Source organism: Hydractinia symbiolongicarpus, chromosome 7 (genome assembly GCF_029227915.1).
Source record: "Hydractinia symbiolongicarpus strain clone_291-10 chromosome 7, HSymV2.1, whole genome shotgun sequence".
Taxonomy (NCBI): domain Eukaryota; kingdom Metazoa; phylum Cnidaria; class Hydrozoa; order Anthoathecata; family Hydractiniidae; genus Hydractinia; species Hydractinia symbiolongicarpus.
In genome coordinates, this window is record NC_079881.1 from 7,801,734 (window position 1) to 7,816,372 (window position 14,639).

The window sequence follows — 14,639 nt, forward strand, 5'->3', positions numbered from 1 at the left end:
GAGATAAAAAGAGCAAAAATAAAAGTCCTTTACCCATGTACACCTCCAGAGGACTGTGGTTTTGGCATGGTAAACATTATACAATTCTAGCAATGTGCACAGTCAGAATGTGCAAATGCATAATTAGAATCTTTAATCAAAGCATTTTTAAGAAAAGCCAGGGTCAGCATTCAAAGTTTGAGGGTGATCTTATGGACCATATATAATTTTTCCACAAATGTTATTAGAATTAAAAATGCCAAAAGGAAAAAAGAAAGAAACTGCAACTCCAGCACCTGTGGAAGAAAATAAAACAGCAGGTGAAATTGACAAGACACTTCCAACAGAACGTGAACTCCAGCTCAAAGCTCGGTAAGTACTTTAGATGTGGCTTATCTTGGTTATAGGATTTTGAGCATAGAGAGGTAGTTTCTTACTTCTTTCAGAGCTAAGATTATTTTAAATACCTTTCACAATACATCGTATGCAATACTGTACAATAGATTTTAGGTAGTGATGTACAATTCTGTGCAATTATATATTAATACAATAATAACCGATTACCCCGGGCTGTACCGCAAAATATCACCCGAGGTCTAAGTGCTGACCAAGGTTGCGTACAGAATAATGTGTAAAGTTGAAAGCGCAGCTAAAATATAGTTACAATGAATATTGAAGTAATTTTTTTATCTAGCTAGGTAGCCAAGAAAAACATGGGCTTCAACGAGCTTTATATTGACTCGTTAACCACAAAGCTAAAGGAAGGAATCTGAAAATGAGAGGAGACGTATTTGTTATGATTTCGTCACCCTGTATTTAGTATTTTTGATAAAACTGGATGTCAGCATCGTTTTTTATGGACAATGTAGCTATTTAACTAGCCATGCTGAAGAAGCATCCATATGGAAAGTTGCTGAATCTGGTTATTTTCACTGTTAAACTTGACATTGTTGTTGTGTCTATCCTATAAAAATGTTTTTATTGATAAATGTATTGTAGGAGTTAGATATATAATCATTTCCAATGCCTCTTAAAACGTGTTTTTTGTGCTTGTTTACATTTTAAGCTACCATTTTTCTTGACGACAGGCAAGTATCGCAAAATATTGGCCTGTCGTCAGGAGCGCTAAGCCAATCAGAATGCCTAAAAACCTGTATTGCCCGCTTGAAAAATCCAGACAGTTAACAAAAGAAGGATATAGATAGCTTATACTTTTGTTTTGATATTGCTTCAATGTGCAGAAGACAAAAGAAATGTTTAATTATTTGTCCAAAGGAGACTACTAGTTTCTTCAAGTTAAACTGACTTGATTAAAAAAATGTTGTGAGCTTTGAAGTCATAATATATTGCATATTGTGGTTACATCTTTAGGATATCTTGTACAAGTGTATACAAATGTGTGCAACTATATTTGTTACAATTCATTGTATCAGTGGATAGGACCCTGAATAGAATAAAAATTAAACTTACAAGAAAGGGGTTTGTCATTTAGGCTGTCAGTTAGTAGCTTCTTTATGCTGAAATGTGTTAGAAAAAGTATTGTGCTGCTTCCACTTTATTTTTTACTGTCTGATTTATAACGCTTTTTTTTAAGGATACAATGCAGATTTTCGATCACAGCCCTTAGTAAAATGAAATCAAGAACTTCTACAATAGTAATTTTTGGTTGAACAGTATAACACAATTTATGCTAAGAAAACACTTAAAATAAGGATATGAATGACTATAAACTTCTAAAGGTGTTTATAATTATTCATCTAATAATTATAAACCAGTGTTTAATATGTACCCTGCCCTAATGAACTGGGTACATAAACACTAGTTTTTTATGACATCAGAGGATATATGTAATTTGAAAGACTCTTAATATATCTTAACCCTATTCGGTCCGGGAGGGGGGGGGGGCGGATTCCGCCCCCCCCCCCCTGACGGTTTTTTTTAATAACTCCTAATTGCTTTCTTATTTGGCTATGATACTTACTGAGTTTTAACATTTATCTATTAGACACCTGCATGCTAAATTTTTAGGTCCCATACTTTTCAGAGGCGTTGATATTGGCCATTACTCGAAACTTCCCCTAAAATCTCTATGAAATCCTTATAATGGGGAAAATATAATAACTCCTGTTAGGATTATCCTTAGAACTTGAAACTTGCAACACAACTTTTTTTCATCAAGAAGAATCATTTTGAATAATTTTGACACATGACTAATCCGATTTCCCGATTTTATCAGATTTTACTCGAAAATTGGGAAAAAACGGATTTTCGGGCATTTTTTGGCAATATTTTATTCGATCCATGTAAAAACCGGAAGATATGTTAAAAAAAATAATAATCTAATAATTATAAACTAGTGTTTAATATGTACCCCGCCCTAATAAGCTGGGTACATAAACACTAATTTTTATGACATCAGAGGATATATGTAATTTGAAAGACTCTTAATATATGTTAATGTATTTATCTTATTGTGTATTTTAAATAAAAATATTCTAGCGCAAACGTAATACAAATCCCAACTTCTTTGTTTTTCTAGACTTGACGCCATTACGAATCAACTTCATACTATGAGAACAGAAATTCAGGAATTGTATCTTTTATTTAACTTTTATAAGTGTTATAAAATCATTAAAGAGGTTGTTTAAAGTCCTCAAATATGTTGTAAACTAGTAACTTAGTTGTTAAAAATTTGTATTGAACCCATGTCTTGGTAACCTTTTACAGGAGAAATTGTGGAACATTTTCTTCGTAAGTAAATATTCAGTGTTAGGAATCGGTACTTTATTTTACTTTAATGCAATGAAATATAGACGTGAAGAGAACGAATTTTTACAACAGGAGGCACAGCAAACCAGAATTGAAACAGTAAGTTGCAGTTGTTTACAACACGTGAATAATTAATGTTGTTCCCGTACATATCTATAAGCTGCAGTTGCTTAAAACATGTGAATAATTAATGTTGTTCCCGTACATATCTATAAGTTGCAGTTGCTTAAAACATGTGAATAATTAATGTTGTTCCCATACATATCTATAAGTTGCAGTTGTTTACAACATGTGAATAACTAATGTTGTTCGCATACAAATCTAATACACACAGCATTACATAAACCCACCTAGCAGTGACCAACGAAATAAGTGCCCCCACTAATAAATACCCCGCTAATAAATACCCTGCTAATAAATGCGGTTACCGCAATAAACACAATAAATTAGGACACGTTACATTAACATTAATGACCTCTGTATTGTGTTGTTTATTAATAATTTCCCATTATTATTATTAATTTGTTATAATTATGTTACTTTCATTCAGAAGGTATTAATAAGAGCCCAGTGTTCGAATAAGCGGCCAGTCTAAATAAGTGTAAGTAGTTCGAAACTCAAATAAGTGCCAAAAACACTTAATTGGTAATTTACAATAATCCTTGTATCCTCTTTTTGACAAAACCACCCTTTTAATGTCGCACCCAAAAATTTGAAATGTGATAAACATTTACAAGAAAAAATGCTATAAATTGAAAACCAAAAGTTGTTTTTCATGTGCAATTCATGATTGCTAGTTATTTATGATCATGCCACATGCTACATGTATCCGAGTTTAGGTTGTTGCAGTTTTTTTCTTTGTGTTTTTTTTCTGTCTGTGATTCCATGATGGTTAAATTCTTGTTAATTGATTCTCTTCCTGTTGTACAGTTTACTTAAAACCGAAGTACAAATAAATATAAGGAATTTTATTTATTCAAAAACTGCTCTTTAAATGGCAGTGACTGTATTTATGAACTGGAGCATAGTATATGTGAATCAATGGGTGGCCATGAAGCTCATCTATCTGCAGTGCTTAATTTTATACCCAAAAGATAGGCTTGGGTAGTGTTTGCAAAAAGAATTCTATTTTTAGCATGAGTATTTGACATATATATCAAAGAAGACACAAAAGCGTCAATCCGCTGTGATCACTTTGAGCGAACGCAATGCAGAAAAGATTAAAGAAATACAAGCTAAAAAGGATGAGATGATTGAGAAATATAATAAAGAAAAGAAAGGTATTTAGTTTAAAGTAGAGGACAAAATTAAAAATCTGAAATGCTGGTAGAAATTATCAAAAACGTTTAAGAAGCTTTAGGTTTTTTTTTGATTTTTGCAATTGAGGTCAAAATTAGTTTCACCTTTTTGGTTTTATTCTAAGAATTATTTTAGATCTAGGCGATGTTATTTTGCGGAAAGAAGCAGAGCTAAGTAGTATACGACAAGAATTGGAGCATTTACAAGACTACAAGGTTTATCTTTCGTTCATCTCTGTTTATTTTTATTTTGACGAGTGCAGTAAGTTTTCATTTACGGTGATTGACAACAAATTTTCTAACGAAATTTATTTTCGCTAGAATTAATTTTTTGGATTGTGCGGATCAAAATTTTGAAATTTTTTCAATTTCGGTGAAGGGTCTCTTTAATTTGAAATCTTAAATTTGGTGAAGGGTCTCTTTAAGAGACAAGAGAGGAGTTGAACGTCCTCCACCATACCTTAGTTTAAAAAGGCGATTGTGGAAGTCCCATGAAATGCCACATAGTGATGGTGTCAACACCCAGTCTGGTCTGTGAACGGTTGGCGTTAGGAAGGGCATTCAGCTGTAAAACAATGCCAAAACTCTTTATTAATGGCCGCAAGAATAGTTGATCAGACAAACTGCGTAAACGGGGCTGGAACTCTAAGGAGTGAAGGTGTCGCGCACGGTAGGACAGATGTCAGGTGTGAACATCGTCAGACCGTTACCCAGCTATCACATCCCAAGGTAGATAACACTAGGTTGAGGATGGCTAGTGTAAATGTTGGTACTCTGAGAGGTAGATCTGTTGATATGTGTTGTGTTCAGGAAGTCAGGTGGAGAGGAGCTTCAGTGACATTTGTGGAAGGTAGGAGGGCAAGGTATAAGCTTTTTTAGATCGGTAGTAGTGATGGATATGGAGGAGTTGGCATATTCGTTGCAGAGAAGTGGGTAGAAAAAGTAATAGATGTTATGCGTGTTAATAGTCGTATTATAGTGATAAAGTTTTTGATAGGTAATAGGATTGTCACTTTTCTGTCAGTTTATGCTCCACAGTGTGGACTCAATGAGGAAGATAAAGATAAGTTTTATGATGAGTTAATAGCAGTCACATCAAAGTTTGGAGACACTGAACTTGTCATGGTGGGCGGCGACTTTAATGGTCATGTTGGGAAGTCATCTGAAGGGTATAGAGGTGTGCATGGAGGCTATGGATTTGGGAGCAGAAATAAGGAAGGAGAGAGATTGCTTGAGTTTGGAATGGCAACGGACATGCTGGTTTGCAACACATCATTCAGTAAGGGACAGAGTAGGCTGATAACATATGAGTCAGGTGGTTGTAAGACACAGATAGATTACTTCCTGATTAGAAAGTCAGACAAGAAAGTGGTGAAGGACGTGAAAGTTATATCGGGGGAAGAGTGTGTTTCCCAGCATAGGTTGCTGGTTTGTGATATTATCTTGAAGAGTGTTAAAGAAGCCAAGGGAAAGTACAGGCCCCGTCTAAAAGTCTGGAAGCTGAAGGAAGAGATTGTAGCAAGACAATTTAGTGCAAAAGTTCAGCAGTTAGCCCACAATGGTCAATGTGATAGTGACAATGTTGAAAGTACTTGGACTACTTTGAAGAATTGTCTTCTAGAAGCTTCTGATGATACCTGTGGGTGGCCGAAAGGACCAGCTAGACATAGACAGACCTGGTGGTGGAATAATGGGGTTGACCAGTGTATAAAGGTAAAAAGGAAACTTTGGAAAGAGTGGAAGTCAGGTGGTAGTAAAAATATTTACTTAGAAGCTAAGCGTCGCGCTCGTACAGCAGTGTATAAGGCAAAATCAGAAGCAGAGAGAAACAGATTTGCAGATGTGTTAAGAAGGGAAGACCAGCGCAATGAGGTATTCAAGATAGCAAAGCAAATGAAGAAGACTAATCAAGATATTGTAGGTGAGAAGTGTATACGTAATGATAAAGGTGTTTTGGCTAGCACAGAGGAGGAGAAAAGGGTAGCTTGGAAGAATCATTATCAGAGGTTGCTTAACACTGAGTTTGATTGGGACGAGGATAATTTGTCTGATGATGATGTTGTAGAAGGGCCAGCTATGCAGATCAAGACAGAATGGGTAGTGGAGGCTATTAGGAAATTGAAGGTTGGCAAGGCTGCAGGAGTATCAGGTATTGTTGCAGAGATGGTAAAAGCATCTGGATATATTGGAGTTGAGCTTATTACAAGTCTTGCTAACCAGATTATAAAGGATAGTGCTATTCCGAGTGAGTGGCAGTCGAGTGTAATAGTGAATTGTTTCAAGGGCAAGGGTGATGCATTAGAAAGGGGTAACTATAAAGGTTTGAAGTTGGTTGATCAAGTAATGAAAGTTATTGAAAGAGTGATTGATAAGTTACTTAGAGAAAGAATTGATATAGATAAGATGCAATTTGGTTTTGTTCCAGGGCGTGGCACTACAGATGCAATATTTTTACTCAGACAGCTTCAGGAGAAGTATTTAGAAAAGAGAAAGAATCTCTATTTTGCCTTTGTAGATTTAGAGAAAGCTTTGGATAGAGTGCCACGTAAAGTTATTTGGTGGGATATGAGAAAATTAGGTGTGGATGAGTGGCTAGTTACGATGGTACAGTCTATGTACAGCAATGCTAGAAGTCGTGTCAGGATTAACGATTCACTTAGTGATGAATTTAGTGTAAATGTTGGTGTACATCAGGGTTCTGTACTTAGTCCTTTGTTGTTTATTTTAGTCTTAGAAGCGCTGTCGATGGAGTTCAGAACAGGTTGTCCATAGGAGTTATTGTATGCAGATGATTTGGTTCTCATAGCAGAGTCGATGGAAGAATTAGTTGAAAAGTTTGAAAAGTGGAAGAAAGTACTAGAAGAGAAAGGGCTAAAGGTAAACACAGCAAAGTCTAAAGTCATGATTAGTAGCATTGCAGCCAAGTGTGACCTTGTAGTTGGAAAGTGGCCTTGTGGAGTTTGCAGGAAAGGGGTTGGTAGTAACTCAATTTTTTGTCAGACTTGCAAGCATTGGGTACATAAGAAGTGCAGTAGTATTAGTGGAAGGTTAAAAGCTGACATTCAGTTTGTATGCAAGCGTTGCAAAGGTGAGATTATAGAGAATGAAGTATTTCCAGCTTTAATGATGTACAACAGTGGCTCGTTAGAGATAGTTGAGAACTTCTGTTACTTAGGTGATATGTTGGGCAGTGAAGGGGGTGTTGGAAGAAGTGTTACTTGCAGGATAGGTTCTGCCTGGAAAAAGTTCAGAGAGTTACTTCCCTTGTTGACTAGCACAGCTCTGTCAATTGAGGTAAAAGGTAGGTTGTATGAGGCCTGTGTAAGAAGTGTTATGTTGTACGGTAGTGAGACATGGGCAGTGAAGCAGGAAGATCTTGACCGTTCAGAAAGGAATGATATGAGAATGGTTAGGTTGATGTGTAACGCCAGTCTGAGAGACAGAAAGAGTTCAGATGAGCTAAGAAGCAGGCTAAGTCTCCGTAGAATTAAAGATTTTATCCAGATAAGAAGATTGAATTGGCTGGGGCACTTGGAAAGAATGGAGGAGGATAATTGGGTAAGAAAGTGTAGAGACTTGATAGTTCCTGGGGCAAAGCCCAGAGGCAGACCGAGAAAGACTTGGCAGGAGGTTATAAGGACAGACTTGATACAGAGGAAGTTGAGTTTAGATCTAACACAGTCTAGATCAGATTGGAAGAGGGTCATTAATATACCCCGTCCAACCCATGCTAGCATGGAAAACAGACGTAAAGCCGAGAATGATGATGATGATGATGATTCGCGAATGGATAATTTCAATTAATATCGCGACATCTTTCAATTAATATTGCGATATCTTTTTTTTATTTGATTGGCCATTTTCGCGAATGGCCAATCAATATTATATAATTTGCTTAATTGATCTTTTTATTCTAGCACAAGTTTAGGACTATTCATTATATAGTTGGAAGGCATTTATTTTTTGATCAACATCACAATCTATATCTCAATCAGATCCACCGGAGTAATCGTTATCCGTGTTATTAACATTGTAAAGGTTTTCAGGGCCTGAGTAGAAAATCACCAACTAATGGCTCTTCACTTCTACGGCTGACACAAGGTCAGCGAAATAAAAAATTACTCTGCTATTAAAAGATAAGTCAAGTGAGAGCGAGGTCAAAAGTTGTCGAATTTACGCAAACATAACTTATATCTCTATTTTGCTTTTTAAAAATTGAATTTTTGCGAATTACAGAATTGACAAGAGTTTGCGAGAATAACAATTCACAATTAAAACATTTAACATTAAAACATTTTGCGACAAGCTCCAAAATTCGCGAACTGCCCGAAATTTAATTTTCTCAAAAATTTATTCCATTAAGACATATTGCACTTTAATGGTCAACCGAACTGTTTACTGCTGTTGTTATAGAAATTATATAATGTATATACAGTCCCGCTACATTCCCGCAATCTCAAACTCCAATGGACCGGACAAAAATTTCAAGATCACGCGATTTTCGAGACAGCATGACTTCGAGATAACGAAGTTACACCAAGAGAAAATTCAAGATAGCTGGATTTGGATTTGTTCGATGAGTTGCGGTATAATTCAGAAAAAAATGATGTCAAGGAATACAACCCTACCTTTGAAAGATTAAAAACATTTGAAAAATATATAAAAATTAAAAAATTTGAAGAGAGTTTGAACATACAAGCAAAATTTTTGATGATGGACTGGTTTCTATGAACGACTTTTTCTTAAAGGTTCGATATAACGACTGTAATTCGTCGCTAGGGTCCAAAAATTGGTTTGAGACAGCCGGAAAAATTTTAGTTAGCGAGGCTGTAAATGTCGATGGAACTGAGGCTTTTGTTTTTTAATTATTGGAAGAATAAAAATCTACAAATCAGTGGAAATCAGAAAATGTACCTAAAATCTCTTCTTACTAAATTTTACGCTTTTTTATTTTTGAGCTCTTGAATAGTATCATGGAAAAAGTTGCGGTTGTGTGAACTGTTCAAAACCTTTTTGTGTTGGGTGCGGGCATGTTTTTAATCACCGAATATTTCTTTGCAAAATTTACGAACATTTATACCAGCGAAAAAGGACATGACTAATTAAATTTCAAGTAAATATTGCTTACTTTCTGATAAAAAATTGCTTTATGCTTTCAAAAATTTTCCACATCTAAACCTCCGAAATTTTGTCCGCTCTAAGTCTGAAAATCTCGCCAAAAGAATATTCCACTGCATTTTAGAATTTTTTGTCTTGTAACCTTTTTGTTACTAGTTTTTTCTATCAATTTTCAAGCTTTATCGAAAAATATTTTGTGCACAAAGAAAATTACACAAAAAAAACAAAACACTGCCTACTTTTAACAGTACAAGATTTTTGTCGAACAAATTTACTAGGATTAACAGTAAGGATGTGGTTATATAATATATAACCTTCATGTTTGCAAAAGAAAGAAAGGTTAACGACTGTTCTATGGTGGCGGTTCAGTACACTGTTTTGTTCACACGTACCCACAAAATCAATTTGTTTATTTTCCATATAGCTGTTGTTTTTTTTATTCTGCAATTTACAATTTGTGTTACTGCCAACAGACCAAACACTGGAGATACTCACATATATTGGATTGTGTGTGTGCGTGTGTTTGGCTAAGTAAATATACAAATAAACATTAACAAATAGTTCTCTGAATAAATACAAACAAGTACCAACACAAATACGTTAACAAATAACCTACTAGCTGCAAGTGATTGAGTCACTTTAAGTGAAGTCACTTCAAGTTAGCGAATATTTCAGTTGAACCTTCGTTCAAAAATCTAGTTGTTAGCCTTCACTTGCACGACTTATCGTTTTTAAGGAACCGACTTTACGTATTTTAAGATGTCTATATGTAACAAATAGCACGATACACAAGGGACATACAAAGACACGGTACAACGCGTAAATTGTCGCAGCTACGCACATTATAAATTAACTATTCAAATATATAATATAAGATTTGGATTGTCGTATGTACTAGTTTATACTATTTTCTTCGCATTTATTAGAGGAAGGCTTTCCTTTGGTAGGGGTGGGTGGGGAAGGGGTGTGTGTGTGAGGGGGGAGGGGGTATAAAGAAAAACTTTGTAAAACATCTTATGTGACACTACGATCCGTTTTAATTTTACAGCAGATGGTTTCGTATATGTCGGAGAGAAAAATATATTTACACAGCTTTCAGTAGAGTTATTTTTTAATAGGTTTTGCAGGAAGAGCAGCAGTCAGAGATATCACGACTTGAAAAACGAGTTAGCGAAATGCGTATTAAGAATAATGACGCTGTGCAGAAACTGAAAGCGAAATTTCTTGAAGAAAAAAATGAATTTCACAATCAATCTAAAGAGAAGTTGAAAGAAATTAGTAGAGAAGCAAAGAAGGTGAGGTGTTTTATAAGAAACCTTTTGAAACATATTTTAGACTAGCTGGAGTATTTAACACAAACATTTTTGGAAATTCTGAGAAGAATTTTGGTACAACACTACATTTTGCTGTATAATGTCTCCCCAATGGTTTTTAACAAACTTAAGAGATGATTGAACCATTCAGGGCTCCTTCTCAAATACCGTTAATAGTATTCTACCGTTAATAGTTTCATCTCTTGGTATAATGTGTTAAAAACACCAAATTTCTTTCGTTGCTAATAGATTTCAAAAACATCTTATTCAATAAGATATGCACACTTATACGCTGTTAAACGCCTAGGGCAGACCACGCTTTAGCGGCTACTATATATGGTGAAAACGCGCGGCGACGCATAACTTTTTTTCAGTATGCATTTAGCATTACGCGTTTATATTTTTCTGTATTTTTCACCTCGGTTTAACCTATGGTGGAATAGACAATTTAAGAGTATTTTTCTAGTTACAAGATACAAAATGCTGCTCTCGGTGAAAAAAAGGTTTCGTCGGTAAAAAATTTTGTCACCAAGACTAATTTTTTTACCGATAAGGCAATGAAACAACAATAAAATAGTGGTAAAGGAACGGGTGAAGAAGATTAAGCATAACAATACTTCTTTACAACGTTTTTTTTTGTTACATGTAAGTAATTTTTAAAGAAAATTGAACTGCTTAAAAGATAGAAAACATTAAATTTTATTCTAATCTTCCGCGTATGTTTTTATTTCCCCTAATTATTAACGCGCATTCAATTTCTATAATTTTTATATTATATTTTCTTCCAATTTTTTACACGTGCTGGGGAAAATAATAATTTTACCTTCGCGGTAAATTAGAAAAAAATATTACGTCTGTTCGATTTGTTTCAGGAGGCGTATCAATGTCTACACGAGCATACTATCAAAATAAAACACCACAATCGAGCTTTACGACAAGAACTCATAGGTTTGATAAAAAGAACACGCGCTCTACACAAACATAAAATGGAGCTAGAAGAACAACGCAAGGTGTTACTGAGAGAGCAATCATACGCGAACAATCTGCAATTGCAGCGTAAGGAGAGAACAAAGAATTTGTATGAAGCGCATGGTTTTAAAGGTAACAAAGAAAATGTGGCACAACTCACTTAACCCTTTGAAGAATACCATTATGTACTACCCTAAAAGATGGTTTTGTGTAGGAGACAATAACTTTAAGTTAATTAAATTTTGCGAGGTTAAAAAAATGCATTTTCGCGAATGAGCCATTTTAAGGTTTTCTCTGCAGAATTATTTTAGCGAATCTGCTAGTACTTTTTTGTAGAAAAGAAAGAAGTGAATTGTTTAAAAAGTTTGCGACGATTAATTTTAGCAAAAACTGTTTCTCTGGTAATTTCGCGACGTTTAGTCGCGAATTGATCTTTCCAGAATTTTTTGCGCGAAAATTAACGAACCTAAGGATTGGAAATGGCGTTAATTTTGCAACACGCTGTAGGCCTCCGCTCGGCTTTAAACGATTGAAACATTCTAAAAGTCAGGTAATGTCAACGGAAGAAAAAATTCTATTTCTTTGAAAACATAGATAAAACGTATAGTAAATCTTCTTAAGATTAGTTGGATTTGCTTTCGTATTTTTTTGTCTAACCCTATTTACAACCGGGCTTTTGAAAGTTACATTTAATCTGTTTAGTCAAAGTGACACAACGCCACCCAGGTTTGCAAAAGTTAACGCCAAGGAAATTATAAGACAAGCTAATTGTGGCCCATTGTTAAAAACGGGTAGTGGGTTAGTGTGTCTAATGAGAATTTTGTTTTATTTTGTACCTCATGGTTTAAACTAATATGCATTTCTACATGCCATAATGTAAGGATTAATCTTTTAACCCAACAAATATTCCACCAGCAAAGTTTATATAATTCTTAGCTTAAAGTCTTCTTCGGATAGAAACAAAAAATATAACAAAAAAAACAATTAGCAGGAACTAACATAATTGAATTTCCGCGCCCGAAGGCGTAGGAAATTCTTTAAAACCGTCGTTTTTTTTCTTTTGGAGCATTTTTTGAGAAAAAATCGACCCTGGGATTTCACGTTGACGGACACAGATGCAAACTTCGTACCCAAGCTCCTTAACTACTGGGAAGTTTAGCATTGACGCTTCAGGCCAAAATTGGTATTTGTTTTCGATAAAATTTGGCACAGTTAACAAAAAAAGTATGCTGAACATAATGGTGACATAATAATTTTGATTTTTGTCACCTAAATGTCATTTTAGGCCAAAATTGGTCCAAAAATTAGAACTACTTTATTTTCAACAAAATTTGGAACAGTTAACAAATAAAGTATGCTGAACATGATGGTGACATCAAAATTTTGATTTCTTCTTACCTAAATGTCATTTCAGGCCAAAATTGGTCCAAAAATTACAACTTATTTTTTTTTAAACAAAATTTGGCACAGTAAACAAATAAAGTATGCTGAACATGATGGTGACATCAAAATTTTGATTTTTTGCCACCTTAATGTCATTTTAGGCCAAAATTGGTCCAAAAATTAAAACTACTTTATTTTTGACAAATTTTGGCACAATTAACAAAAAAAGTATGGTGAACATGATGGTGACATCAAAATATTGTTTTTTGCCACCTTAAATGTCATCTTAGGCCAAAATTGGTCCAAAAATTAAGACTACTTCATTTTCAACAAAAATTGGCACAGTTAACAAATAAAGTATGCTGAAAATGATGATGGTACAAAAGTTTGATTTTTTGTAACCTAAATGTCATTTCAGGTCAAAATTTATATAAAAATTAAAATGTTTTATTTTCGACAAAAATTGACACAGTTAATAAAAAAAGTAATTCAAAATTTTGAAAGTTAGTCAAAATTTTAATTTTTTGTCAACTAATGCCGTTTAAGACCATAAACATTTCAATCGCAAGACTCTCAACCATGAATGATAGGCTGTATTTTTTGTTAGCAATCTCTTTTAAAATGTGAGTTTATTATGACACGCTTCGTTTTGTTTGCGTTTGTTGTAAGATATAATGTCACTGGTGTGCTTTATCTTCGGAGGTTCATGCACCAAACCCCTTCGAATGTTTGGCACAATAACACAACGAATTAGCAGGTTTTCATCAAATATTTTCGTAGCGCGCGGAAATTCTTAGAGCCCCCAGGGCTTCTTGTTACAGTGTGATTCCATCGTGGGTTTTTTTTCAGTGAGTTTGTTCTTGCTTTTAAGTAAATAGACCCAAGAAATTGAAATATAGGGTCTATAAATTTATAATTTTTATAGTTAATATATTTTGTTGGTTGATGTTAATTATTTGTAAAAAGTTATTCTTGTTTAATAATTTCAGTTTTTTTAAACATTTTTTCGTCAGATTTGCTATTCACCTTTTTCTATCTCTCTTAGTACCATTTCGAGACTTCATACACCCCTGTATTACTTAGGCATATGTTAGGGGAAAATGTCACCCCCTGCAACCACTTTAAACTAACGAGCTACAAAGCTTTACACAGTCGTAAACAATTTAACAACGTGTAAAGAAATTTATGAATATGGTTTTACGAGACATGGTTGCTTTTCCTTTGTACATTGTTAAACAACTTGGTTTTACGGAATTTTAACATTTTTGTGCATTGTTAAAAACTTTTCCAAAGACAAAAAGTACTCTCGTTTGTGCATTATGAATTATAGGTTGTACGGGACATATTTAATATTGCTTTTTAAGTTGTTAAAAACACTGTTCTGCTAGCCAAGTTTTTTTTTCTTTTCTGCATTTAAAAAATACGGTTCTGTCGGACATGTTAGCAAAGCCGGGTTTTTTCTTTTGTGCATTAGGAAACATGGCTCCACAAATCACGGTTACTTTTCATTTGCGCGTTGATAAAAACATTGTGTCATAGTGCTCCTGCTAAATTAATTGTAAGAGGGGTTAAAACCAAAAATCCACCAACCCCTCTTTTTAGTATCTTTCCTATTTATCCAGATCTCCCTCCTTATTAACCCGCCCTTTCAATTAGGTTACAAAAAGTAAGGTCAAAGGTTACGTTTTGTTTGAATTTTGAAATAAAGGTTATAGCGGACATAGTCAATTCCCCTTTTGAATTGTTAAAAATCTCGGTTCTAAAGTAAAAAGGTTTATTAGTGCATTTTAGACAAAATATTTCTACCGGA

The 14,639-nt window shown here is 34.4% G+C and overlaps 1 protein-coding gene across 1 annotated transcript; it reads left to right on the forward strand.

The window, feature by feature from the left end:
• The first annotated feature begins 206 nt into the window (after positions 1–206).
• On the forward strand, positions 207–14,587 carry LOC130649459 (coiled-coil domain-containing protein 166-like). The gene is made up of 7 exons (XM_057455732.1): positions 207–351; positions 2,519–2,572; positions 2,793–2,847; positions 3,884–4,028; positions 4,183–4,262; positions 10,283–10,459; positions 11,350–14,587. The coding sequence occupies exons 1-7, from the start codon at positions 218–220 to the stop codon at positions 11,608–11,610; spliced, it is 906 nt and encodes a 301-aa protein (XP_057311715.1). The 5' UTR covers positions 207–217; the 3' UTR covers positions 11,611–14,587.
• Positions 14,588–14,639: the final 52 nt, after the last annotated feature.